The sequence below is a fragment of the Solea senegalensis genome, linkage group LG4 (genome assembly GCF_019176455.1).
Source record: "Solea senegalensis isolate Sse05_10M linkage group LG4, IFAPA_SoseM_1, whole genome shotgun sequence".
In the NCBI taxonomy this organism is placed as follows: Eukaryota; Metazoa; Chordata; class Actinopteri; order Pleuronectiformes; family Soleidae; genus Solea; species Solea senegalensis.
Window position 1 is genome coordinate 22,693,236 of NC_058024.1, and position 27,477 is coordinate 22,720,712.

Here is a 27,477-nt window from a genome sequence, read left to right on the forward strand (position 1 = left end):
CACTGGTTTCAGGAAGTGCCAAAGTTGTGAAGCTATCTGACAGCGACATCGCGCAACGTAAGATATTTAAAGTTCTTTTGTCTCACAGTGTCATTACAAAACACGCGCCGTGCTTTGCTTGTTGTCACCGCGGCACAGCGTTTCTCAAACAGCGGCAATTTCATTAGGTACATCTGTGCTCTGCACTTATTGTGTGTGCATACATGATATGTATACGTGAATAACAGAAACATAAGACATTTTACTTCGGAATTTCGATGTTATGTAGTTATGTAAAACACTGCTCTCTCTCTCTCTCTATATATTTTTTTAAAATAAATTGTGTCTGTTCAGCATGTGCTGTCTCCTTAATGCGTCCCCAAATATTTACTTTGCACTAACTAAACCCACAAAAGATTATATAAGTGGTTTTACCTGACTTCAAACACAGTTAAGACATTTAGAGCTAAGTGTCATAGCTACTATGTTGACAAATCTTCTGCCCTCTTCTCTTCAGGTAATGGCTGAACCCAGAATTTCTTCGATTGATGGGAAGTTGGCTAAAGAATTTGCTGTTCCCTCTCATGTTGAGGAGGAAAAAGAGAAGATGGCTGCTTTTGCCACACACCATGTAGCAGCGGGTCGCAGGGTGGTTCTCATCACATCAGGAGGCACGAAAGTTCCCCTGGAGTCTCGCACCGTTCGCTTTCTAGACAACTTCAGCAGTGGCAGACGTGGAGCCTCTTCAGCAGAGTATTTCATAGACGCCGGCTACGCTGTTATCTTCCTGCACAGGCATCGCTCCCTCTACCCTTACGCGCATACTTTCTCCACCATTAACATGTTGGATGCCCTGCAGTTTAGAAGTGGGGAAGCAGCATCGGGCCACTCTGGTGAAGTGGTTGTGGACCAAAAGGTGCTTCCAAACGTTGTGAAAATGCTGAAGAGGTACCAGGAAGTGAAAGAAAGCCAACTTATCCTGCCTGTAGAGTTCAACACTTTGTCCGAGTATCTGCATCTTCTCAAAGCAGCGGCACAGGCACTCAGCACAATCGGTACAGATTAACTAGGATGTGCATGTTGAAGTCATGACTCGTTTCTCTCACATTATTCCTAATGTGCCATTGTTTATTCTGCAGGATCAAAGGCCATGTTTTATTTGGCTGCCGCTGTGTCTGATTTCTATATTCCAGCATCTGAGATGCCTGAACACAAAATCCAGTCTTCCAATGGTCCTCTTCAAGTAAGTGAGAATGATATTCTACAGGCAAGATCTGTTAATTGTTTAAGCCCTCACAAGTGGCCTGGTGGAGTGGGTTTGGTTAAATTATGCGTACAAAATAATTATTAGCATACTAATTACGAGTTGTATGGTACTTGTTAATAAAATTATTTTTTCCCTCCCTCAGCTCAGTTTGAACATGGTCCCCAAGATACTGTCCCCACTGGTGAAGGACTGGGCGCCTCAGGCATTTGTCATATCTTTTAAACTGGAGACTGATCCAGCCATCCTGTTGGAAAAGGCTCGACGGGCTCTGGACACATACAGGCACCAGGTGGTGGTTGCCAACATACTGGACTCTAGACGGGGTTACGTGGTGGTGGTGACCCCTTCGTCTCAGGCTGAGCTTATCCTCACAGAGGAAGATGTGCAGAATGGGGTTGACATAGAGGAGAGGATAGTGAGCAACCTGACATCAGCACACAACAACTTCATAAGCCCAGATGGGAGTTGACATGTCATCGTCAGTACATCGGAGTGACATCTTCCCTGCTTTCATTTCTTTATGCCTGTCCTGCTGTATACGTATGTATTCTTGTGCAACAGAAATGACAATAAAAAAAACAAATCAAAACATGACGCTCCCTTTTTTTTTTTAACCTGTGCTAATATGGTTATAAAAGAGTTATAACATTATGTAGACTGGGATAATAAGAAAACAAATTGAAATTGTATAAAATGTTTAATCACACTCCATAGTAATCCAGCTCATTTTTCATTTTCCACGATACTGATAGCTAGTTAAGTGGAGGGTAGAAGGGTAACTTGAAATAAACATTGAAGTACATGCTGACATTTTTCTAATCCCATAGCTACAGTTAAACACACATTTTGGATTTTGTTCAGGTTACTTAAGTTTGGTGCTCTTCTTGACACCAGCGCGAATACCAGACAACTCCCCGCTGTATCGCGTCTCCTCCCGACGAACCTCGCGGACCTGGCAAACAAACAACAAATTTGACATATTTCACATACTGTATAGATTCATAGGGATAATGCTTAGTTGATTGATAGATAAGTCTAATAAAAATGGACTGTAACTGGATACAAACCTGTCCCTTTCTGCGGATTTTGGCACGTCTGAACTTCTCTCTGTGCTTGACTCTGGGATTACGGTCAATTTTCTTCCTCTTTGGTGTGAGCCCCTTGTTCTTCGCCATCTGTGTTGAGTTGGGGCAAACACAGAATTAGAGTAGCTGTTTAATAACATGAAGTGAACGCATTAGGTGCAGGACTAGTCATTGAAATCTACTGACCCCCCCCCTCCTAAATCCTAAATGCAAAAGGGTAGAAGACTTTCATGTTCTCACACACACATAAGAAGTCCTATGGAAAAGTCTCAGATTAGCCATTAGATTTGTTGTTTAAGCAATGTTATAATGAACTTAGTCATCTGCCAATTACTTTATTAGAACACACCCAATGTGTGAAACATTTATGAAGTTAATATAAGTTAATAAGACAAAAAATGTTTTCAACAGGTCAAAATGTCAAGTATTGTGATCTACCCTTACAATACAACAGCAGGACCCGGTTTCTCTCAAATCTGGGGTGAAAGCTTATCAATGTTATTGGTAGAAAACTGCTTTTGTTCTAGTATTTCATGTCAAGAAATATCTGAGAGTTAAACCAACTAAATATCCACGATCTAAGTACTATATTGCTAGACATGATGTTGCTCAACACCAGACCAGCAGGTCACAAATTAAAATGCCCAACAACCAAAACAATGAAGTTTAAAGGGTGTTGGTCTGGCATGCTGGAAATGGTATATTTATTGACCAAATCTGAAGATGTTCTCCAACCTCTAATAAACAGTTTTTAACGTTTCTCAGAGAACTGTCACAACTGTAAATACTGTGTTTGACCTCAGTACCTGGTAAGTGATTCCTCTCTTAGCACCTGGATCCTGCTCCTCCACGTCGTTGTCGTTATTTTCCTCCACCCTGTCACAAATTGACAATTTTTTTCAGCAGCCCCTGATGATTTGGTCCAAACAGGCCTTTGCATATCAAATCATACTTACTCATTATCTGCTGGGCTCTTCTTCTTTCTTTTCAGTGTTAACCGCTCCTCTGCGTCTCTGTAGAAGCGCAAAGCTGATTCCTCATCCAGGTCAGAGTCGGAGTCCGTCTTAACCTCAGGCATAGTTTCTCCAGAATCCTGCATCCAGCAAGCATTCAGAAGAAATAGCTTATATTAAACAACAACAACAGATTTTAAGTAAGATTTGAGTAAGTGAAAGCATCAATTCAGATATATTATTTTGCTGTACTATAGTGCAGACCATAAGAGAGAGTATTTCCCTTGGGATCCAACATTACCAGACAAAACGAGACAAACTTAATAACACATGTTCCCAGTGATAAAAACACTTATTCCTGAGATGTTACAGAAGGTGCAAGTCCAATAAATGCAAATACTGTGTGAAGTTTAAAGATATAAAAGTAGTATCATTTACAAGAATGATGTATACATTTATGGTAATAAAAACACAAGTACAAGGAACCTACCTTTTCCTTCTTACTGGAGACTCTGGAGACTTTCTTGCCCTCTGCCGGCTTGCCTTCCTCCTCACCAGACAGTAGCTTTCGAAACTCTGGCGCAAGTCGTGCGTCCACTGCTCCTAGATCGTTGATGAGCTGTGGGCAAACATTCAAGAGTCAATAACAAAACGCTCAATGCTGTCTCATGTGTCTCCTGACACTAGAAAGCTGTGTTCATGGACATGTGAACAGAAAACTGGAAAATATCCACACCCAATATCCTAGATATTTTCTAGAGTTAATGTTGAAAGAAACAGCTGTAGTGGCTCAGTTATATATAATTGCCATGCATTTGCTGATACTTACATTTCTGTAGGTAAGCAGCCTCTCAATCACAGGGTGGTTATGAGCAGGGATTCGCTTTGCTTTTAGCACCAAGTAGAAACTTATGTTTGTGCAGTAACTGACAAAAGAACAAACATGAGTCATAATTCATTAAACAATGAGGAAAAATTTACGATTTAAAAGCAACTTACTTGAGATACAGCTGTTGTTTTGTTTTGAGGTAGTCGGCACCCTTTACAAAAGAAGAGGATCAAATGTTTTATTACCATACTTAATATACAGATATGGTAATAATAGTAATAAAAAGCCACATATAGGAAAAAAGCTTGATCCATTTACCTTTCCTGGTGGGATTGTTCCATCCTTCACCATCTGCATGAGAGGCTGCAGTTCAGCCTTCAGCTCAGAAAGCTGCAAACATGAAGCAGAGGCAGAAATAAATGACCCCGGTTTACATGTCAGTCTGTGTCGATTTAACAACTAATCTTTAGGCACACTTTGGGAGCATTTACCTTTGCTTTGAAGTCCTGAATCAGTTCAAGCAGCTCTGGTGATTCCTTCTTCAAAAGTTTCATTTTTTCCTTCCGAGACATCTGCTGCAGGTCTTTCACAATCCTCTCCTCTTGTTCTGTGGCCTTATTTTCATCCTCCTCCCCAACAGCAGTGAATTCCTGAAGGCAGAGTCAACAAAAAAAGACATCACCATCACACCTGATATTTAGTGCAGACAAGCAGGGGAAGTTTACTGCTAAAAGAAATACCTGAAAAAAGCTTAAATCATAATCCTCCTCGCTTAGATTAGCAGCCAAACGGTTTTGGATGTTTTTAGCTTCTTCTTCTTCCTCTTGTTCCTCAGTTTCCAACACATCTTGAGCTTTACCTTCTGTAATAAAATAATTGAAATTGCATTAGCAAATGACTAGATCATTAAAAAAATGGCCTCAACAATGTTGCTGGAGATAAGAGACGCATACTTGATTTCGCATAGTCTGAGTCGTAGAACATTTTCTTCTTTTTGCCCCATGCCATTTCATTTGGAAGGTCTGAGGGGAAAAAATACAATTAAACCCTGAAATACCTTTACCAGATCGTAAAACCAACAGAAGACTTTGTGTTTACCCTCATCTTTTTTCCCCTCTAAATCACTCTCCATGTCTGTCCCTTCTTCCTCATCCCCTTCTTCTTCCTCGTCCTCCTCAGAATCATCCAGGGCCATCACTTCCTCCTGCAAAATCCAAATGAGTTTGAAATTGCTCCCAGACCAAGTCTGTTTTCTGACAACAAATCCAAACCAAACAAAAAGGCACCTCGTCGTCAATTTCGTCAGAATCAGCCTCCATGTTTACACCACGGGCCAGAAGTTTCTACAACAGAGCAAAACAGAAATGTGAAAAAAATAATATAAAAACTGCAACACACACTTCAGTACAAAAGTAGGTAAACTTACTTCAATCTTCTCATCGTGAAATTCATCAACCTTGTCCTTTGTGTACTGTGTCGATTTCTGAAAGTACGAGAGAAGACGGATCATAGAACTAAGTTCATGTCTGTATTACTAGTTTTACAGAGTCTCGTTCAGTAATGATGTGACACAACCACCTGCAGTCATAACCACAATAATGTTTTCACATAGAGAAAGCATGGTGTCAGCACAGATTAAAAAAACAAATATTTGTCACATACTCCCAAGTAAGAGACACTTATGATTTATTTTCCTCCACAAATATTCAAAAGTTAAGAGATTAGATTAGTTAAATTATTATTATTAGTATAGTAATAGTATAGTATAGTTTTTATAAGCAGTAGAGTGTGGATGGATAAAGAAATTATTACAATAAAAACATGACCTTTATTCATCGAGAGTCAACATGTAAATGTTCTGGTCTAGAGCAACAACAATGTAATTGTACATTTTTAAGACATTTATAATCTGAGAGATCCTACCTTATCGGGCACAGGCATGTTCTTGTAGGCTTCAGGGTCATCTTCATCATATTGCTCTCTCTTATGTGTCCTCTGTGGTTTTCTACTCCTAAAGGACACACATCGCAGATATGCTTTAACCTCTGCTCTGCAGCATTGGATGTACAGTGACCAGCAACAATTACTTGTTATAATATTATGGCTGATCACTGCACATCTCCCTCACAATTTACCCATTCATATTATTGTCAGGTTATTTCTATCTACATTTTAAATTATATGACCTTTTTAAAATTCATTTTCAAAAACTAATATTGTATAAACAAAGAGAAAAAAAAAATCAAAGTCGAATTTCATTGCATCCTCATTACACCCTTGTGTCCTGAACTCATCTACTGAAATTAAACTCAAGAGATTATGTACAATGTGGTGGTTACGGTTTATTTCTATGTTGTATTTGGTACTGGAACTAAGCATTTCATAAAACCACTGGATCAGATATTGGACAGATACAAATATAAAATTCAGTACAATAAACAAATCATACATATCACATGCTTTACTATGCCCAAATGTGTTGTTAACAGCTTTATAGTTCATACATGGTCTAAAATGACTGGATGGGACTAATATATCGGTATCAGACACAAAAAAGTGGTATCATCCCATCCCTAATATGTGCAAGTCGTGGCGTGCATGTACTTGGACTGTAACATAATCATAATAAGAAAAATAGTCTGATTTCAGTCATTATCACAAACCGGTTAATTGCAGATTAAAACTTGTTTAATCCGACCATTCAAATCCGATTTAAAACATACGAACGAGGAGGCTAACTTTAGTCAAACTCACCTTAAAGCTCGAACCATGATGGAAATAAATTACACGCGGCTGCTTCGCGCGTACAAAACAAACGTACGCGTATAAACGACGTAAAAATTAAAACTAAACCACACGTTTCAACGCCACTTCTAATTTCTACAGAATACAGCACAAAAAAAGGTGAAAATATTTAGTTGTGCTGAGAAGTTACATGTCCAACTCTCCACCGGTGGCGTCCATGTGCTTCCGGGATTACTTCTTCACGTGTCAGTGTTAAAGGACGCACAGCGCCACCTATGGTACTGGAGACTAATTGCGGGACAAAATATTTTTATTTGTTGATTTTAATCAGTTACTGATTACTAAATTATTCACAAACTTATTTTTTTAATGATTGATTAATTGGTCTGTGTGTATTTGATTGTATTTATTTGCTTATTTAAATAAAAACAAATAATATTTGAGGCCATTTTTAGATTTGGGAAACATGGACATGGACATTTTACACCATCTTCAGACATTTTATGGAGCAAACAACAAATCTATTATAGTATAATAATCAACTGGTTAATTCAATAATGATAAAAAATTCTCCCTCCAAAAACATACAGAATTCAGACCTATATTCTATGATAATCTCTACACTTTATGACAAAATCTTTCTTCAAAACCATTATAATTTATCAGTTACTCAACAAATGACTTTCTTTTTTAATCACTTCATCAGCAACCTCGTATCATCCCGTCTTATGTACAATAAGCAATTCACAGCGACAATAAGCAGACAAAAGCATACATGTTGAATCCAAATCTAACATAAAACTATATCCATATACTGAAGAAAATTGCTCTTTTCAATGGTTAGAGAAACAATTCATTGTGAGTATCAAGAACAGAAGACTTTATTTATTTAAACATTACATATACTAAAGTACAGCACCGGGCGCGCCGTATACAAGTCAGATACATGTAATCATCAGATTCAGTGGGACGTCACATCAAAAAATATTACTGTAATAATACATGTTTCTTTTTTTGGCTTATTTTAGGTTATTAACACTGAAAAGGGTCATAACTATCCACTGACTGCTGCCTGTCGTAAAAAAAAAAAGAAGCACAGAGCACACTGTTACGAACACTGTAACACTGCTCGTGTATTATTGTTGTCTTCGCTCCTCATTCTTGTTCCAGTTCCCTCTCTGCCAGCGACCTCCTCCACTCCATGTTGAGGCCGTAGTTGGAGTTGCGAGGCCTCTCTCTGGGCAGAAAGCCTAACGGAGTTCTGTACAATGCCGATTTCAGCTCGTCGTTCCTCTTCTTCATCAGAGCAATAGCAGGTGTCATGTGACCTGGGTCAAAGAACTGTTGACATAACAGACATCTTGTATCATGTTGATTTAGTGACACGTTATTTAGCAGTGTAAAAAGTAACTACATTTTATGTGAAGAAAAACACAACTCTTTTCTTTATAAGTATTTCTCCTCCTCCAGGGAATGAAGACAAATGTTCACACTTACACCGCTCTTGAACCGTGGCACTGGGACTCCTCTCTCATAATTTGCGTCTGCTTTGTGTACACTCAGGTCCATCATGGATTGGCTCATTTCTGACGCGGCAGCGTTCGATCCCCTCTTGACCATTCGCGACGTGCTGAGCTGAGGCTGGACCCTCTTCATAATGTCACTCAGAGAGTTGGAACTCTCCGGCTGTGGCATCATCAGGATGATGGGTTTCTGTGAGCAGAGAAAGGCATCTCAGCTTCCTCAGTGGATACATTTGCATCAGTGTTTAGTCAACAGAAAGGCAGTGACTCACTCTAGAAGATGGTGTGTTCTCCAGTTTGGAGGTACTTTCCTCCAGAATTCTCTCCCCCTCCCTCCACGAGGGCTCTCTTCTCTTTGTAGAAAAAAGCATGGGTATGTTGTGAATCGGTTCTGCTGTTTGATCACCAAATCTTGTCGCTGTGCTGTCATCTATGTTGCCTCTCATCTCTGCGGACAGTTGCCTGGAAATGTTTTTATCCAATATGCGGTCCACCCTTCAGATGAAAACAACAACATTTTCATTGGGATGTGACATTTCTTAACCAACGTCTTCACAGCGTCTTTATCTTTTGCTCATTACCGTCTCATTCTCTCCGGAGTTAGATCTGTTGATGGCGAGGGCTGAGTGTTGCTACGGAGACAATCAAAAGAAAACCAAAGTCATGTTTGAGTACAACATAAAAACAAGAAGAGCTATAAAGTCGGTAGGTTGCACAAGACTCACTTGAATATTGATTTATCGGGCATGTGGTTAGTCACTGGAAAGGTGGTTTCGTGTAACCTGTCGAATACAAAGAGGGTTGAATAATGTCCACTAAACAATCTTGAGTACACAAAAAACAAGTTTAAAAACAAGACGTGTGGACATTTCAAGGTGAAACTCCTTGTCTGATGTGAGTGTTCTTTTGCGTTCTCTCACTTTCACGTTCTACTTCAGTACATCTCGTGTTGTATATCAGTCTTTTGACGTCACTTGATTTACATTTTCAATAATGGACAATCATGTTCTTGTCCAGATTGTCCAGCGATGTGTTTATATTTAAAAGTCATGCACGACACCTTTAAAGCAATTACACACGTATACAATCATTTCTGCCAGTAAAACCTAAATGTTACAGACTGGACCTTTAAGTCAAGATGATTCCCATACCTTTTTCTATCCGCAAAATGGTGCACGTTGTTGGTAAAAATGTCGGGTTCATTTTTATCAAACACAAAGTTGGTCTTCGGCGGTGTTCCCCTGTCCATGATACCGTCGTGTTGCTCAAAAGGACTGTCCCTGTACACAACACCCATGGCTTCCCAGTCCAGGAGGGAGTCAGGAGGAGGAGATGGAGGGTTGTTGATCTCAGACTCCAGGGAGAGTTGTTTATAGTGCCGAAGATTTGAGAGGTCTCTCAGACTCTGAGTCATATCGACGCGGCTCCCTGCGACCCTTAAGGTGTCTGCAACTGGGTGCGAAGCGGCAAAAAGGATCCTGAACTCTCTATCAAATGAGTCAGCAACCGGGCCTCTCAGAACAGTGATCAGCTGCCGGTGCAGGTGAGCGTCTGTCCACGTGAGGCTGCAATGAAAACACACACACACACACAGCTTGTTACATCCCTTTCATGTGTGTGTGTGTGTAACCCATTAAGGTTTAAAGCACACTTCTTAACTATACCTGTAGCTGCCATGAATCACCGTCTCCAAATCCACCAGAAGGAACTTGTCTTTCATTTCTCCGGTCACCATCCTGCCTGTCTTCGAACAGAAGGACTTCCCTCCAAGAGTGCGGACTCGCATGTTCTGCAGATCACAGACTATGTTAGATGTGATATTTCCCAGAAGCTTGTGTCACAAAAAAGAAATCCACAATACACCGTCGGCCAATCAAAACTGCATGTAGGACGATGTGCTGAAGTTCAAATGAAGCATCAGATTTGGGAAGGAGGGTGATTTAAGTGACATGATTGTTGCTGATTTACTATCATTTTCACACGCAACATCTAAAAATCGAAAAAAGAGAAAATATCCAGTGAGCAGTTTGTTTTTTTTGCTGATGCCAGAGGTCTGAGGTCAGAGGTCAGAGGTTGGAAATGAACAAACAGACTGGTTTGAAATAACAAAAAGGCAATTGTAACTCAAATAACCTCAGAGAAACAAACTGGGTGCAACTCCAGCCACTTTATTAGGTGTCCTGCGTACCTAATAAAGTGGCTTTGAGTATATTTAGCATTTAGTACGAACTGTGTCTCAACATATTGTGATGATTCACAGAGTTTGTCTTAGGTGGAACAGTATTGACTTGAAAGACCTGAGGCAGCAGAGATCAATAGATTCCTCGCTTGTGTTTTCCCTCTCCACATACTCATGATTTCATTGTGGAATTCACTACGAATTTTATGAAAATCAAACACGATCTCACCACACAATCTACAGTGTATGAGAGAGGAGTAAAGATCTGTGTTAGTTCTCTGATCTTTACGCTTGTGATCAAATGATAAAAGGAAAAACACAGGAAAGTGTCGATTACAACTGTTAAAGGAGACCGACTATAAAATAAGCCTGTGTTCTTTAAGATACTGTGTAAGAGTGTTCTGTGGTTGACGGTTATTATAATGTTTCAGTCTGGAACTAATTATAACAGACATACCACACCAGTATAAATGGAAGCACTGAATAACTCTGAATTGTCGCATTACACTGGAATATAAATTTGAATTATCATGAGAGGAATTCATTCATTTCATGTTTAGTTCGAGAGTCCAACAACGGCAAATTTGATACTTTCCACGATTGTGTTTTTTCCTGTTCTTAGCGCCAGGACGAGTTTTCACAGCTTATGTGAAACCACTGAATGCAGCACAACCAGTTTAGCTGAGCGCTGTTAAGAGAACATGTCACATTCCTAACGAGCCAAAGTAAAAGACACACTTTCAGATACCAGATGCACAAGACTCAAGTGAGTAATCGTGCACAGTTGCAGGTGGCATCACGGGTTAGTAAGTTTACCCCATCACATAAAGACCCATGGGTGACAAGATGTTGGTTGTGGCTGATAAAATCTCTATTGCTAGGTCAAACAAACAGGTGGCTACTAGGTGTGTGCTGATTTGTAGGCGGTGACTCACCGGATGCCTGAGCCTGTTGAGCGTGAAATTCTCCTGGATGGATCTTTGGTTGAGGATGATGTAGACGGGGACAGCCCGAGAGGCAGCATTGTGTAAATCTCCAATTATTGCACCATCTGTCAATCTGTCTGTCACAATGGCTATTACCTGCACAACGCACAGAATGTCACTTACCCTGAAAATGACAACTTACAAAGAGTTGAGACTCACGCACAAACCAAAGCACCTCTTTACCTCTCTTGTTGCTACTATAATGATTATCATGTGAGATGCGGCGGAGGAAAAAGTAAGAGTAAAAAATATGACTATTTTTTAGTTTAAGTACAAGTTGTAGGTGTATTTTTATGTTGGATTCAGGATTCAAGACTTTTTAGTGTAAAATGTAAGTTAAGTGAAGCAGAAAAAAACTTCATTCATTCATTCATTCATTCAGCATTCATACAATTTATCATATTTGCATACTTGGGTGGCCTTCTGCAAGTGTCGTCGGATTATCTCTCTGATGTGAGGCTCTCCTTCAGCAGGTGGACTGGTGTAGACTGTCGTGCTTCCTGCTGTCACCAAGGGCCCCCTTTCGGGCCAGCCCAGGTCCAGGTCTGGGGCTGGAGCGTCTGAGGGACAGGGGAAGTAAGTGGAACATAAATCCTCCGTCCTTGTGCTGCCCTCCACTCCATCGTCGTCCCACTGCACCTGCAGCTGGCTGGTGTGAAAGTCCTGGGCCCAGCCGCTGACCTGGCTGACCTCTTCAGGTGACAAGAAGCAGCCGGAGAGCTCTGTGTCGATGGAGCTGTAGAACGCCTCCGGTCCTGCACTCAGAAGTCTCTCCAGTGCTTGTCGCTCCTTCTCACAGTAGAGGAACTCTGGAGAAGACTCAGTCACCTCCAGGAAAACAGCTCTCTCGTCGAGGCTCTGCTCTTGAGAGTTTGACATTACTGCACTTCGGGGTGGGATTGCTGATATCAAAGTCTTCACTACTGGCGACAGGTGTGTGACAATAAGGCCATTCCCGGCCAGCTCATGTCCTCCATAAATCTAGATAGACCCATCACTTCATTCATCCTTCCGGCAAAGAAGTCACACCATTCTGCACAGTGGCAAGAGCCGCCCAGTCCTCAGGTGTCTTGATGTCGCTGCCTCGTCAGTATCACGTCGAGTCTTACTGATAAAGCCCGTACAGGGTTCACAAGTTCAGCCGTGAGTACATTTCGTGTTCTGCAGCAGCCTCGGCCCATAAGCTGATGTTGACACTGGAGAGCGATCAGTGTGTCGGCCAGTTTCAGGGAAAAAGACACACAGAAAAATAAGTTGTAAAACTCACCTCAAGAGCAGTGCAGCTTATCTCCCGGGATCAGGAGCTGTCAAGAGGCTATGGCTCTTCGTCGTGTGTCCCTCCCCTGTATGTCATCTCCTTCCTCTTAACCCTTCCACTCCTTGTTACAGACATTGTTCTCAGATGCCAGAAATTCTGTGCAGCTGACAGACTGGTGAGCTGCTCAGATGCATGATCACAATCACACTTGTACCTCCCCTCACATTAGAGATGCAGTATTAAAAGAAATCAACTCTGAAAGTCTAGTTGTGCAACATACACGACCTGGATGGGCTGTGAGGTCCGTGCTGGTTCCACTAAATATTCAAATGTATGCTACACTCTGTACACATTCTACTATTTACCTCTTTTTTCGACCGGTCCGGCCAGACAGGTAGGTTTGCAGCAGAGTGAAACACCGCGTACGCCGTGTCTGACTCCAACAACAGGTCATTCTTTCGTTTTAGCACCAACACGCTGGACCTTGACACCATGAAAGTGTCTGCAACAGCAGGCAAGTTATGAAACATTCCTCTCTTATTATACCGCATCAGCATTCCTCACCGCAGAGCAAACAGCAGATTCCACAAAACAATGAAAGAATAAATGATAAAGGGGACACGCCCCATCATACTATCATACTGTTACTTGGTTACAAATAAACCACTTGAAACAGAGCAACACACACAAGTCCAGCTCTGACACAAGTCATGAACTTAGTTTTTTAATAAAAAGTAAAAAATATATATAACAACACAATCATATGAGCGCGACGGGTTATGCATTTGTTGTTAATTATCTATTATCTAACACCTTCATTGTTACACATTAATAAAAGCATCGTTTATTACACCATGACTCAGCTGAGCTGTTCTTTAATGACAGTGATATTCCCCCTTTGATGACACAAATGTCACAAACTATGCAGCACAACAACACAATTGTATTTTATAAAGAGGTATTTTCATTCTCGGGCACCTCTCGGGCACCTTCGTGTGGTCAACGTGAACTGGGAAGTGATCCAAGCGAGTGAAGGGCGCCGAGAACCTTTTCCCTCCGTGACCCCGCTGCATGGTTTCGTAGCTCACTGCTTCTTCCGCAGATGGACGTACAGGACTGCACTGACCAGGAGCATCGGGACACACAGCCACGCCAGGATGAAGCAGTAGCCGAAGCGCCCTCTGCTCAGATCTCTGGAGCCATCGAGGATCTCCTTCCTGTGGAAGGTGAAGATGAGGCAGGCAGCAAAGTCTGTGAAACCTGCGGGGGGGGGGGAAAGAGGAGAAGTTTGTTCCACTTCTTTGTATTTCACCGCATTTATACATTTATACATGGAATATACACTCAGTGCTCACTTTATTACTGTGTTTGTTTATTAACTCTTGCTCACACGGCACGGATCTGTGCAGCAGGTGCTTCCTTGGTAAATTGCCGTGGGAATAATACACAACTCCTTATATGGACATCCTGGGGGTGTGTGTTTACAGGTCACATATTCAGGCTTTAAAAGATGCTTTAAAAGAACTTTGTTGAGTCAAAGTTATGACTCATTTTACGTCGCATTTTTAGTAGTAGCAATAATTGTCATAAAACAGTCATAAAAATAGGCGTTTTTTTTCTTTTCTTTTTGTTCATAAAAATGAGCCAAGTGAACTTTGAACTGTGTTTTTCCAAATTTCACAAATTCAATCTGATTTGAAACATTTTGAGTACTTTGCTCAGATGTGTTTATATAGTTGGTGAAAATGAAAACTTTTTTCCATCAGATTGCCTAGGTTGTGCTGAAAACACATTCTTATACCCTCTGTATATACAGTATGTTTAAAGTAATGGATAGTATATAGTTATAGTAATGGAAAAAAGCAGTGGAAATGCGCTGTGTTCTCAGTTAAAAGGTCCAGTGTATAACATTTAGGGAGATTAAGATAATAATTAATAATTAAGATAATAGGCTTGCTTTATGGAGGCTACTATCTTGAGCCGACATGTTTTCTGCAGCCTGGATGAACCTGGATTTGTGATACAACTGGAAGAGAAAATGGAAGAGTGGAGATAATTGAGGAAAAGTGTTTCCATTGTAGTTCATTGGCACGTTTGAGAGAGGGAGGGGTGAGTGGAGTCCATTCTGCAGTCTCACCAATAGATGTCACTAATTCACACTCATTCTTACACACTGAACCTCCGTCATATCCTGAGGGTGAAATATGAATAATGACAATGCCAGCCTAAACATTTAAACTTGATTGTGCATAATGGGTGTTAGCTTTGCTGTCAAGACACCTGCAAAGGCCTGGCAGAGGCCTGTGAAGTAGAAGAGTCCTCCTTTGGACATGGTGAAGAGCTGGCCCATGAAAACCAAGAAGGAGATGGAGGAGAAGACCACGGAGAGGACCATGAGGGCCTGCATGGACTGCAGCCAGTCTGAGAGAACGAGAACAAACGAGTGAATCCAAAATCTCCGCACAGCGATGGACTGTTCAGTCACACAGATGGTTTACGTTGACCTCCAAATGTAAATGACAGAAAATGTACCGCTTTCATTTGTAGAAGCACACAGCCAGGTGTCTGAGGCGTTGTCGTGGAAGCAGTTGTACCAGAGGTCTGTGATCTCTGAATCTGTCCAGATCCACCAGGACTGTCGGAAGAAAGAAAGAAAGAAAGAAAGAAAGAAAGAGTTATGTTGATGTGCAGCATGTTTACTCTACTGTGGTGTCAAATATCACAAAACGTGTTGTCATTCAAAATCAGATCTCAATACCAGACAGTTAGTGTCATCAGCGACAATGAGCCGACAGACAGACGTGCCGACTGAGATCTGCTGTTACAACGTGTGTGTGTGTGTGTGTGTGTCTGTTTTGTGTTTGACGGCACGTTGAGATCCAAAGTGTCACAATAGATTTAATGAAACAAATATGGAATAAATATGAGGGCACAAAGTTACAGTGACATCTACTGTCCGAAGAGTGTAATGGAGCTCACCTTCTCCAGGGTGGAAATGAAGAGCATGGCCAATGTGACCAGGTGCAGCACGGTGATGGGCACGAGGAGGAAACCCATGACTGTGTGTACATATGGAGAGAGTCTGATGGTGTAAAAAACAAACAAACCTGTGATATTATTATGATTACAGATCGTAAGCATGTATTCATCCAGAAGCAAAGGCAAATGAGCACTGCTACGTGAAGCAATGGCCTGAAACAGTGAAGTCTCTCTGGGGGGAAACACTGTCATCATGCGTCTCAGCATCTACACTCACTATCTCTGCTTGTTAGACGCTGTCCAGTCTCTGAAGAACACATCAGATCATGACCCTGACCTCCGTGAACAAGCTGTAAAGTACGTGGCATTTAATGTAACTTAAGTATCAAGTTATTTTCTGAAATAAAATAGAGTTAGAATGTTTTAGAAGTAAAAGGAGGAGGAGTCAGAATTGAGCAACAGTATAGCTCAGAGGTAGAGCAATTCATCTTTCAGCTGGAAGGTTGTGGGTTAGATTCCCGGCTCCGCTATAGTCTACATGCCAACCCCACGTCGCTCGTGACTACTGTGATGGCAGCGTGTGAATGGGCATGAAAGATGAGTGATAGAAATTGCTCTGCACATACAGTAAATGTGCTGTATGACAGTGTGTGAGTGAAAAGAGCTTTTTAAATACAGACCATTCACCAACTTTCTGATTTTATTTGGTAGTAACAAGTAACGGGGATAGTTAGGGGAAATGTAGTGGAGTAAAAGTAACTAGAATTACAAATAACAAAGTATTTAAGTACAAGTGTTTGTGCTTTGTTACATTACAACACTGTGAACAAGCATGTACCATGAAACTTTATCTGATACATATTAAAAAAGACAATACTGGAGGAAAAAGAGGCACATTTTGTATATTTAATGCTCAGTACAGTATCACGTATGACAATTTAATCAGAAACGTTTTGGAGGACAAGAGGAAGTTGCAATATTGAGTAAGAATTGCTCTGTTTGGTTTCATTTCTCCCAGATACAGTTGTTGAAATAAGCAAAATAAAGAAGTGGCCTATAATTAGAATATCAGGATTTTTATCAGGTTTTTTTTTTTTAAGATAGTATGGCTATGAATAAAAAAAGAATCCCACAATCGTGTATTGATATGTGATGCTTTGCCGTAAAAATAGTTTGTCGTAGCTGCTGCAAGAATATAAAAAGCTCGTTCCATCACCAAGAAGCCAGTTTTCTGTGCCATGCACATGTTTGTCTTTCCCACCCAGCTCTGCCCATACAGGGGGGAAATAATCACTGTTGCTATTAGACTGTGCACATGGTTCCAGGGAGGCATGTGTTTGATTACATCTACTCTTCTACATCTGGTTTATGTGACAGCTTGCGGTGTCTGGCACAGACCGAGTTCATCGCGGTGGAAGAACCAGAAAGGCATCCCAGACAGAGACATTCAATCTTGACCACACTTGGGTGTGACCCGCATCTCATTAGGCGAGACATGTATATAATAAGCTGTGCCACACAGCAATTAAAACAACTTAAACCTGTTTAATCTATACAGTTATTTTTGATGATAGAGTTCTTACCCTTCAGCGTCTGAGTCTTTACCCTATCCTCCCTTTGAGCTCTTTCCTCCTCCCCACAGACGTTTTAGCTCCAAAACTTGGAGAGAAGGGTAGAGGGGAGAAGGAATGTGGAGTCAGATATAGGAGGAGTCCTCAACACCCATTTCCTCTCAACTTTTCCTGCCCTCCCCCTCAAATGTGTGCATGCTGGACCTACTCAGCAGCAAAGAAAATAACCCAAAACAAAACAGAAACTCCTCCGGGTCGACGCAAAAACAGAACAATTTAACTGCACATGTGTGATCTGCATAGAACAACAAGTTAAGGGTGGAATAATGTGCTTAAATCTACGATTCAGAGAAGAACACACTCGGTGTTAGATGCACAGGTTGCCAGTGTTTTTGTTTGTGCCAGTGCTGCACACGCATGCACTCACTCACTGAATGACTCCGACGGCATGAAGGGCACCACACAAATCCTTCAGGGATGTGATTACATGGGAGGGAATTTGGGATGATTGCGGCCCACTCTTGTCTGAAAACATGCAGGAAATCTAATCTATGACCACCCAAGACACAACAATCAAATCACCAGAGACGACTTCAAATAATGTGGGACGTTTCTACAGAACTAGAAACTAGAAACAATATATAAAAGTCAAATCTCCCATTGTGGGGAATTATTTATGAATTAATAAAGGTGGTTCTCTCTCTCTCTCTCTCTGGTTTGAAAGTGCTGTATTTATAATATTTGTGTTTTGTAGTTTTCATATTATTAACGTTTTTTTAATATTATATTCACATGTTTTACTTGAATTTCTCAAGTTTGGATCAATCAAGTTTAATCTAATTGAATCAAATCATCAGCTGTTTGATTTTGTGAATAATTTGAGCAGATAATGAAGCAGATCTTTACATTTTAGTGTTTTTTTGTTTGTTTTTTTTAACTCAGATGAAGAGTAAGTTTGTTGTCCTCGTTTTTAAACTGTTGTTTACCACTGGCTTTTAACTGTTCACCCATTTGAATGTGTCCCCGTGAAGATGCCTTCAGGGACTCAGGGACAATGGGCAATCACAGTGAGCAGCAGTAGCAGCAGCAGCAGCAACTGTAAGCGTCAGAGTGCAGAGAAAACGGTATTTTTCCAGGACTTTACTCCTCCAGCATCAGAACTACACACTATGTAACTCACTTCTGTGACTGTGATGGTAACATAGAAGGAAGATTTGCTGGATTTGCTGGGTTTTTATTTGCGTTTTATTTCACGGTCTGCTCTGTTTACGTCGCTCGTGTGTTCTGGAAGGCAACGCTACGTTTTTGTTTTTGTTTTTTTTTCACGACAGTGACAGTTTGACTTTTACTTTTCGTGGTTCGGTTTTGAGAAGAAATAAAAGTGACTTGCAGCCGGAAGTTGGAGTCTTCTTGTAGACAAATGGACAAGACAGAGGTAAAGGACGCATTTATATATGTATATATATATATGTATGTATGTATATATATATATATACATATATATACACATATACATATATATATACATATACATATACACAGAGAGAGAGAGAGAGGGAGGTGGTACTGAAAGAGTACTGAAATATTCTACTTAAGTAAAAGGAACACTATTGTGATTTATTTTTACTAAAGTATAAGTAAAAGTACTGGTCTAAAAATTTACTCAAGTAAAAAAAGTATCTTGTTTAAATTGTACTCAGAGTAAAAGTTACTTAGTTACCTTTTTAACCAGGTTGGGGTTCTTTCTTGTGTCGTGCAAAAAGATCAAGAGGACACACATCGCACGTTAATTGTTTTTAAATAAAGGCAAACCTTTACAAATGAAAGTGCTGACAAAATAAAATATGTAAACTATACATTTTATTTCTTTATGTATTTGTTTATGTATTTAAATTCAGGCCTTTTTCACTCAGTAACAGATGTGATTCTTTTTGAGGCGATGAATGTGAAAGAACACTGTTGAGCAATGGACACTTAATTTGTCAGATTTTAGATCTGATTTGAGTTACATATAAGTGGACAACGTTGTTTACCAGATGACATTTTGAACGAGGAGGAGAGGGGATGCTTGTCATCACTCACAATAATCTTTTCTTGCTCTATTTGTGGCTCTGTCTCTATGAAGATTTTTGGTTGTCCTATGACTAATAGTTTCTGGGTTTCTGTGACATTTCCAAACTTGCAGAGGAAGCCAAATGTCAAGGTGTGAAGCACTTTGGGGTGTACAGTGAAATTAAATTAAATTAAATTAAATTAAATTAAATTAAATTAAATTAAATTAAATTTAATTTAATTTAATTTAATTTAATTTAATGTTATTTTATTTTATTTTATTTTATTTTATTTTATTTTATTTATTTTTTAATTTAATTTAATTTAATTTAATTTAATTTAATTTAATTACATTTAATTACATTTAGATTTTTGGTGTGTTTGCAGTTTGGGTCAAGTTCAAAACCAGTCAATGCAGGTGAGGTTTAAGGGGTACTACATCATTCCAACCTCAAAAAACACAAACTATCACTTTAATTTCCTCTATTCAACTCTTCTTTATCAGTAAAATACCTATATTTCCCTCCAATAATGCAGAGTAAGTAACACACAGTCAGTTCAGTACTAATAAGTTTGCTCAGTGAGTTCACATGTCATCGTTGTCGTCCACAGGAAGAGCTGGAGCACATTTCCTCATGGCTGACTGAGCAGGGATTTGCTCCTGACTCCTCTCAGGAGGCTCAGCTGTGTTTTGTGTGGCGTGTCCTTCAGCGTACAAGAAGCCGTCTGAGCATCGTGACAAGAGACCAGGACATGCAGCGCTCGCAACACCTCGCAGAGATGACAGAGGTGAGTTCTCACTGCTGACACCCGCGTTTGTCTGCTCGAGTGACAATGTGTACAAGTCTGGGCCTGTGAGGGAGACATCTGATGCCTGTGTGCTGTCTGTCTGACTGTCTGTCTGTCTGCCCGTCTGTCTGTGAGGTACACAAGTCCTTGGAGCAGATCCGCATCTTTACGGGGCACAAAGACGTTTTGGCTCAAGAGATACAAGAGGAGAACGATCGGCTCAAGGACCAGCTTCAGCAGCTGATCTCCCTTCAAGGTTGGGAATGTTTAATAATCAAAATACTATTTGTAACCCATGTATGATATAAGTGTTTTTACTCTCGTGACTCGCAAAATGACAAACATGAATTCACAATCAGAAACTTGTTGCTTTAAAAGTTCCACAGTATCCATATGTCACTTTTATTCAAATTGTAAATATTTTTTAGCAGAGCAGGTGGAGCATCCTCCTTAATTCATTGCATGTTTTACTCTGTGCATGTAACTAATAAAAAATGTTTCATTATTAATTTTTAATCATTCCTTTGAGTAAATTGACTTCTTTTTAGATTTAGTCAAAGGGATGTGTAAATCAGAGTACTGTATAATAAAAGCCATTGATGGGGTTCATTTGCATAAGATGGAAACTGTAGAACACTAAGCTGCATTTTTAGCTGCAGTCTAATAAAAACATCCTTCTCCCTCCTCTGACAGACGCCCAGATAAGCGAGGTGGCTAAAATGCTGTACCAGCAGGGTCTCACTGAGCTGATTCACAGCAGCCCCAGTGAGCAGGTGGCATACCTCCTGGTGGAGAGGGCCTCCATACTCGAGACGAGCGGGGGTCCCATCAACAACAACAACGACAACAGCGGCAAGGGCAACTCGGCTGGTGCCGGAAACACAGGCGGGCGGCGGGGGTCGGAGATACAAGCACACGGCAACGCACGACAGGTGAGAGGAGGAAGAAGTTTGACAATTAACAAACAAAAGAGAGTCTGTTTCTCAGTAATAGATGTGTTTAAATCTTGCACTGCACACAGGAAGTGATTAGTTTTATGCCATGACAGCTGAGGCAGCAGTAAAGCGAGAGTGTGACACAAAGAAGCTCCCACAAAAAGTTTTCCATCAGTATTTCAGCAGTTTGTAAACTTTCTTTTTGTTTTTTTTAGTGTTTTCTCCATTCTGTGATTCTCTGATCATGTACTTCTTCCCACAAGGGGGCGCTACCACATCATGGCCACAGCTCATGGAGGAGACTCCTGGGACTCCACAAAGCTTCGCACAGAAAACATGGTCTTACTCCTGTATGCACCTCACCGTTTTTGCATCTTTTTAAACAAACATTGACAAACACTGTGCTCCGCAGCTCATTAACTTACTGCTCCGCCCTTTTTTTGTTCCATTCTTATAAAATAAATGTCTATGAAATGTGATAGAAGATACACAAATCTGAGAACAATCTAACAATCAAAAAGTAGAGTCGTTTATAAAGAGACTTCTTGCAATATGGCTATTTCAAACAGAAGTATTCATCTCTTCAGGCCGAGGCCAGACATTCGACCGAGCAGTCAAACAGTATGGACAGGAAGTGCTCTCGTCTGGAGCGGGATCTGGAGGAGGGATCCCGCCGACTGGCCATGGCCCATACTGAGATCCGACGTTTGACCGATGAGCTGGAGTCTGCACACTTGACCCAAAGGGCTTATGGTGAAAAGTTGCCTGCATCATTCTCACAGAGATTTCTCATAGTGATAATCTTAGTCTTTAACTTACCATTAAATCAAGTTTGCCACTGGTTCTTAAGAAAAGAAAACACCCAGTTTTCCTATAAATATTTGTATGTTACTGCATTTTCACAAGTTCTTTTTTTATCACCACACAATACCCCGGGGAGAAAATGTGAAGTTTCCAAACTCTGACAGTAACTTTTTTTTTTGTTTTTGTTTTTCAGAGTCTGAGCTTCAGGCAGCGCAGCAGGAAGTAGAAAAACTGGAGAAGTGTGGTGATTTTTTTAAAACATTTTTATGTGTTTTCCCAAATAATTGCTCTACGTTACTGAGTTTACTGAACATAGATAAATCTATACTGTTTACTTCATTACCCCAGTGAATCACAAGAATGGGCTGTTGATTTTTGTCATTGGCATCATTTTTTAGAGTTGTTGTTCTTTAAACGCCAATGTGAACACAAGGATGACAGCAAGCAAAAAGCGTCCGATTACAGATACAGTGAGATGTGTTATAATTCATTCATGTCGCCTGACGATCACATGATCTGACCTGGTTTCCAAAAGAAATGGTCGAAGTGCGAAAGGAAAAAGAGCTGAATGATCGTCTGGACCTGGAGATCAGAGCCTTGAGGGTCAGAGTCCGTGCCCTGGATGCTGAGAAAAGCTGTCTGCAGCAGAAGGTAGGATACAACGAACATAACAACGCCATTATATTCAAGATTTATCTTTGCAGCAAATAATGACACTTTTTGATGATAATGAATGACAAATGATTAAGTAGAGAAGGCACTCGGAGAGCTCAAATCTCACTAGGTTAACATATTAACAACTGTTTTAAACAAATCCTGAGTCTGGAGGATTTTAACCTACCATAACCTACATCCACCCAACAATTCAGCCAAATATAATGATGCTTTTTGAGTTTTGCTGCTCACAGACAGACAAATGTGCCTAAAGAAACACAACCTAATTATATAAGAGGCTGAGTAAACAAAGCAATAGAGTGCAGATATTGCACTTGAGCGTATTTCTAACATCGGTGCCACATGATGGTGACAGTGCCAGGTGAAAACTGAGAAAATGATGCCAACTAAACCCGAGGATTGGCTGCTTAACCCTTAATGCTCAGGAGCACCCATGGGAAATTGCGGTGGGAATAATACACAACTCCTTATATGGACATCCTGGGTGTGTGTGTTTATATGTCACATATTCAGGCTTTAAAAATATGTCTTATTATGTGTTGTTGAGTCAAAGTTATGATTAAGTTTTTTATTTGCATTTTTAGTTACAAATTCAATCTGATTTTAAACACTTTGAGTACTCAGGCGTGTTATAATAGTTTTTCACCAGATTGCCTAGGTTGTGCTGATATAAGACACTTTACATTGCACATTCTTACCGTCTGTATATACTGTATGTTTAAATATAGTAATGTGGGAAAAAGCAGCCCAAATGCACTGTGTTCTAAGGGTTAAATTGAATTAAAAAACAAACAAACTAAAACCTAATCCCAGCACAGCTCTACTGCATCACTCGAAGGATGCTCTGAATCCAGATGCAGTTTCGGTTCAGTACACAATATCCACTGTGTTTTGTATGTTTTTTTTCCCCCCTCAGGTTTTAACTTTGCAGAAGGAGGTGGTTCGGTTAGAGACAGAGCTACAGGAACAACAGCAGCAGCAGTCTGAGCGGCAGCTCCACGCTGTGCAGGTCCAGCTTGACCAGACTAATGAGCTGGCTGAAGTAAGACAGATTTCCCCCCCCGTCACCGGCTCCGTGTTCCGTTCACATGAGACTGCGTATAGTAGAACGTTATTGTCAGACACGGAGATGAAAGTTTTTGTGAATACGTGCCTGAGTGTCGCTCTTGTCGCACTTTTTAGTCTCGGGAAACTGAACTGAATCAGAGCTATCGGGTACGCAGAGACTTACAGAATAAGCTCAGCACTCAGGAGACGTGTCTTTTGGACAAGGACACAGAAGTGAGTGATTCAGCATATTTAAATACCATTTACTATTACTATTTTAAATACGTTTATAATAGAAATAGACTGCAGTGGCACATTTTTGCGTCTTTCTCCTTACATAATATCAAAATGTGTTTGTATGCTTTCAGATATGTTACTTGAAGCAGCATCTGGATAATTACCTGCATAAGTATGATATTTGACCTCATATCTTCCAAATATAACATCCTTGTCGATGTAATTGTGTGTGTGTTAAATCGTTTTGAAAACACTAGCGTCCGGCAGCTGGAGAAGAAGGAGACAACACTGATATTAGATGACAGTGAGCAACAAACACAGTTGAATGAGGAAAGCGAACCACATCAGGTAATATCATATGACCAGAGCTATGTTGGGTTATGGTTGCTCGTGTTAATAACTGTGAATTGTGAAACCATCAGACGGCTGACGTTGGCGTTTCTGATTCCCAGTCCACCCGGGAAGAGTGCGAGACGCTCAAAGCGGAGATCTGTGAAACCCTCAAATGCCTCGACAAAGAGCGCAGGTGATATGTCTGTGATGTTACTGCCACACGAGGGTCGCGGTTATACCCTGGACGAATCGCCAGTCCATCACAGAGACAAACAACCATGCACTCGCACACCTACGGTCAATTTATAGTGTCCTGTGGGAGGAAACCGGAGAACCCCCCCCACACACACACACACACACGGGGAGAACATGCAAACTCCATGCAAAAAGACCCTTGTTCTGACCAGGTCTCAAACCTGAGTTTTCTTCCTGCAAAGGCAACTACACCAACCACTACTACGACCGTGTGGGCCCTGAATAAGACATGTATTCAAAAATGACAAAATATGAATGTAGTATATATATGATTCTATATTCATTATGTTTTGTGTTTAATCACATGTTTACAGTAAATACCACGCGATGAAGGAAAAACACAAAGCCAGAATGTGTTGTGCCAAGCAGAAGCTCGACGATGAAACCACGTGGCGGGATGAGAGGATTAAAGGTCTCGAGCGGGAATTGTCCTTGTGTTCCCATTCGTTAACAAAGGTGATAAATCTGCAGCGCTAGGAACTGCGTTATTCACATCAATGTATGTCCCAGATTCAGGGAGAACTGCAACAAAGGCTTCTCCTTTATTTTATCTGCAGCTTCTTTCAAGCTTCTCTGCCTTGAAAGCAAAACAAAGGCACCGGAGGGCATTCATCCAAATATCAAGAAATGCAAATAGTTACCTTGTCATTGACTGTGTGAACTTATATAACATTTGATTTGAACAATTCACTTGTGCAAAGTTTGGTTATTAATGATTCATTAAAAACGGGCTTGAGTTATTGTGATGAATCCAAACTTTTCCCGTTCCAAACTACAAAAATTCAAAAATGGATCACACATAAATAAATCATTTCGTTTCCATAGCAGCCACTTTGACATGTTTTAGTAGCAAAATCACAGGTGATACTGATGATTTTAATAATGATGGCTCTGGTCAGGACAGTGTGGCAGTAAAGCTGCATGCTTGCTGAAACTGAGTAAGCTAAATGGAACTCAGACATCATTAACCGTTTAACACTTAAGCCTTTTTTGGCTTATTTTAACCGTAAAAGGTCCAGAAAATGTCCTGTAACCAAGTGCTTTTGCCCATTTTTCCAGAATAACTTTCAATATCTGGCAGTTATTTATAATTGTCTGCATGTTAAAATAGTATTGCAAGTATTAACGATTTAAAATGAAGGAAAACAAAACGTTTTATTGAGAAAAAACACCGTGGTTGTACACGAACACCAGATTTTGCGTGTTACATTTGAAATTTGAACACTATAAACCATATTTTAAGTAACGTGATCGACTGCAATACGCTCGGTTGTTAAAGGGTTAATTTGCTTATTTACACCTGTGCTTTTCCTGCTGTGTTAAAAAAGCTTCTGTGCAAAGGGTTCATTAGATAACCAACCGTCATCTACCGTTTTATCCTCCAAAAGGGTCGTGGGTCACTGGAGCCGATCCCAGCTGACACAGGGCGAAAGGTGGGGAAGACCCTGGACAGGTCGCCATTAGACACCCATCAACACTTAAAGAAAGAAAGAAAGAAATGAACAACTCTTCCAAATGAGATCAAAATAGACAATACATGTGGAAATCATGTCTCCACCAGAGGCAAGACAGCAAGGGAAGCACTGAATGCTCTAATATGCACTGTTGAATTTACATTTCATTACTTAATATTCACTAGAACGTTAAACCACGCTTCTTGTCCCCTAATCTTACCTAATGCGTGTTTATATATAATAATAATATATTCATTTGAACTTTCCAGGTGAAGGAGCTCGTGGCGAGCGTAACTGTGGAAAATGAGAAGCTGCTCAGCGAGAGGACGGGCTTGTTACGAGAGCTCAACGAGAAGGACGGTGACCTCACTGCGGCTTCGTCCAAACGCAGGTATTTAAACTCCTTTTAAAGCAAAGTCGTTTAGGAATGTAGCTTGTTGGTGACAACGATCACAGGCGTTTGTTGTGATGTTAAGGGTGGACTTTCTGGAGGTGGAAAACAAGAAACTGGGAAACCAAATAATCCACTTGTGCAGCCAGCTTGCCGTCCTGGAGCGAAGCAGGCAGAACATGCAGCCACAGCATGCTGCTGAGGTGCAGTATTTTGGGCACAACTAAACCTTGGGGGGGGGTGGGGGGGGGTTCAAACCCAGTTGAAATCATTCTGTATCGTCATTTTTTACTCGAGATGCGTCTCTGATAGCGAGATACTCACAGTTTTTATTTTGTAATCGTCTAACAAATCTTTAGGAGCGGAAGAAAAAATACAACCCTGATATTGCTACACCTCTCTCTGTGCAGACTTCAAGGTAGGTGTGATTGCATGACAGAACATAAATGCACACATACAGTACATATATAATAAAGGTCTGTTAACGCTGACTGTGTCCCTGTAGCGTGACGACACCGACGCCTTCTAAATTCCAGATCTTGCTGGATCACACGGACGTGACCTCATCATCACCGCGTCCTTCGATGCCATCTACAGAGATGGGTTACCTGTATCTGACCTCTGCCCAGAGATGCACACACCAATCTGCTCCACCACCACCTGCACTCAGCACTTAAGTTTTATCTTTCAAAAAACATGGATATTATTGTATATATGCTATTTTATTTATCAGTAAATGAGATTAATAAAGAACAGAATGAGCCATTTTTGAGTGTCTGTTTTAAGTTTTCTCTCAGGGCTACAATCCCAGACTTTTAACAGAGTATAGTTAAATGAGTTTAACTTTTTGCACACTAAGTTGTATTGCTACCACGATTGGCACAATCCTGTGGGTTTAAGTTTATGTGCATAGCACTAGTTACACACGGGGCAACTACAAAGGGCCTAGTCATTTAAATCACAAGATTAAAGTGTGATTTATCTATGCAAAGTGCATTTAAAAGACACGAATGAACTGATGAATAAGATGATTATTTAAGAATTTCAGAAAAAGGCTACAGTAAATACTGAAGTTTGTTCCACAGGTGCAGGAAGAGAAGAATAACGGAATACTGCTTCACTTTGTTTGGTCCTGCATCTGAGAAACAGTT

General features: G+C 40.6%; 5 protein-coding genes across 8 annotated transcripts; 2 read left to right on the forward strand and 3 right to left on the reverse strand.

Annotated features, from left to right (window-relative positions):
* Positions 1 to 1,837, forward strand: ppcs (phosphopantothenoylcysteine synthetase). The gene is made up of 4 exons (XM_044024410.1): positions 1 to 57; positions 497 to 1,034; positions 1,119 to 1,222; positions 1,389 to 1,837. Exons 2-4 carry the CDS (start codon positions 500 to 502, stop codon positions 1,713 to 1,715), a joined length of 966 nt encoding a protein of 321 aa, XP_043880345.1. The 5' UTR covers positions 1 to 57; positions 497 to 499; the 3' UTR covers positions 1,716 to 1,837.
* An 87-nt stretch (positions 1,838 to 1,924) lies between these two features.
* utp3 (UTP3 small subunit processome component) lies at positions 1,925 to 7,094 on the reverse strand. Its single transcript, XM_044023163.1, has 16 exons — positions 6,868 to 7,094; positions 6,037 to 6,124; positions 5,540 to 5,596; positions 5,400 to 5,456; positions 5,212 to 5,317; positions 5,067 to 5,135; positions 4,854 to 4,975; positions 4,605 to 4,763; positions 4,432 to 4,503; positions 4,284 to 4,324; positions 4,114 to 4,210; positions 3,775 to 3,903; positions 3,288 to 3,424; positions 3,138 to 3,207; positions 2,314 to 2,421; positions 1,925 to 2,198 (listed from the first exon to the last, which is right to left on the reverse strand). The coding sequence occupies exons 1-16, from the start codon at positions 6,882 to 6,884 to the stop codon at positions 2,109 to 2,111; spliced, it is 1,419 nt and encodes a 472-aa protein (XP_043879098.1). The 5' UTR covers positions 6,885 to 7,094; the 3' UTR covers positions 1,925 to 2,108.
* A 155-nt stretch (positions 7,095 to 7,249) lies between these two features.
* fam83e (family with sequence similarity 83 member E) lies at positions 7,250 to 13,292 on the reverse strand. Its single transcript, XM_044025101.1, has 10 exons — positions 12,814 to 13,292; positions 11,958 to 12,742; positions 11,496 to 11,642; positions 10,046 to 10,170; positions 9,533 to 9,946; positions 9,107 to 9,163; positions 8,963 to 9,013; positions 8,654 to 8,876; positions 8,356 to 8,571; positions 7,250 to 8,199 (listed from the first exon to the last, which is right to left on the reverse strand). Exons 2-10 carry the CDS (start codon positions 12,423 to 12,425, stop codon positions 8,014 to 8,016), a joined length of 1,887 nt encoding a protein of 628 aa, XP_043881036.1. The 5' UTR covers positions 12,426 to 12,742; positions 12,814 to 13,292; the 3' UTR covers positions 7,250 to 8,013.
* Positions 13,293 to 13,515: 223 nt separating this feature from the next.
* emp3a (epithelial membrane protein 3a) lies at positions 13,516 to 17,473 on the reverse strand. 2 transcript variants are annotated; one of them, XM_044025103.1, is made up of 5 exons: positions 17,367 to 17,473; positions 15,784 to 15,863; positions 15,337 to 15,439; positions 15,085 to 15,225; positions 13,516 to 14,064 (listed from the first exon to the last, which is right to left on the reverse strand). In XM_044025103.1, the coding sequence occupies exons 2-5, from the start codon at positions 15,859 to 15,861 to the stop codon at positions 13,889 to 13,891; spliced, it is 498 nt and encodes a 165-aa protein (XP_043881038.1). In that variant the 5' UTR covers positions 15,862 to 15,863; positions 17,367 to 17,473; the 3' UTR covers positions 13,516 to 13,888. The 2 variants fall into 2 exon arrangements, with proteins under 2 accessions (XP_043881038.1, XP_043881037.1); XM_044025102.1 differs by having other exon boundaries at positions 15,784 to 15,886.
* A 954-nt stretch (positions 17,474 to 18,427) lies between these two features.
* On the forward strand, positions 18,428 to 27,093 carry si:dkey-264d12.5 (serine/threonine-protein kinase MRCK beta). Of its 3 annotated transcripts, none has more exons than XM_044022922.1 (18): positions 18,428 to 18,789; positions 20,019 to 20,195; positions 20,331 to 20,451; positions 20,889 to 21,127; positions 21,394 to 21,480; positions 21,718 to 21,883; positions 22,128 to 22,178; positions 22,470 to 22,585; positions 23,526 to 23,651; positions 23,792 to 23,890; positions 24,025 to 24,065; positions 24,151 to 24,241; positions 24,316 to 24,419; positions 24,796 to 24,937; positions 26,205 to 26,326; positions 26,412 to 26,529; positions 26,686 to 26,744; positions 26,832 to 27,093. In XM_044022922.1, exons 1-18 carry the CDS (start codon positions 18,775 to 18,777, stop codon positions 27,001 to 27,003), a joined length of 2,046 nt encoding a protein of 681 aa, XP_043878857.1. In that variant the 5' UTR covers positions 18,428 to 18,774; the 3' UTR covers positions 27,004 to 27,093. The 3 variants fall into 3 exon arrangements, with proteins under 3 accessions (XP_043878857.1, XP_043878858.1, XP_043878860.1); XM_044022923.1 differs by having other exon boundaries at positions 24,346 to 24,419; XM_044022925.1 differs by having other exon boundaries at positions 26,863 to 26,956.
* Positions 27,094 to 27,477: the final 384 nt, after the last annotated feature.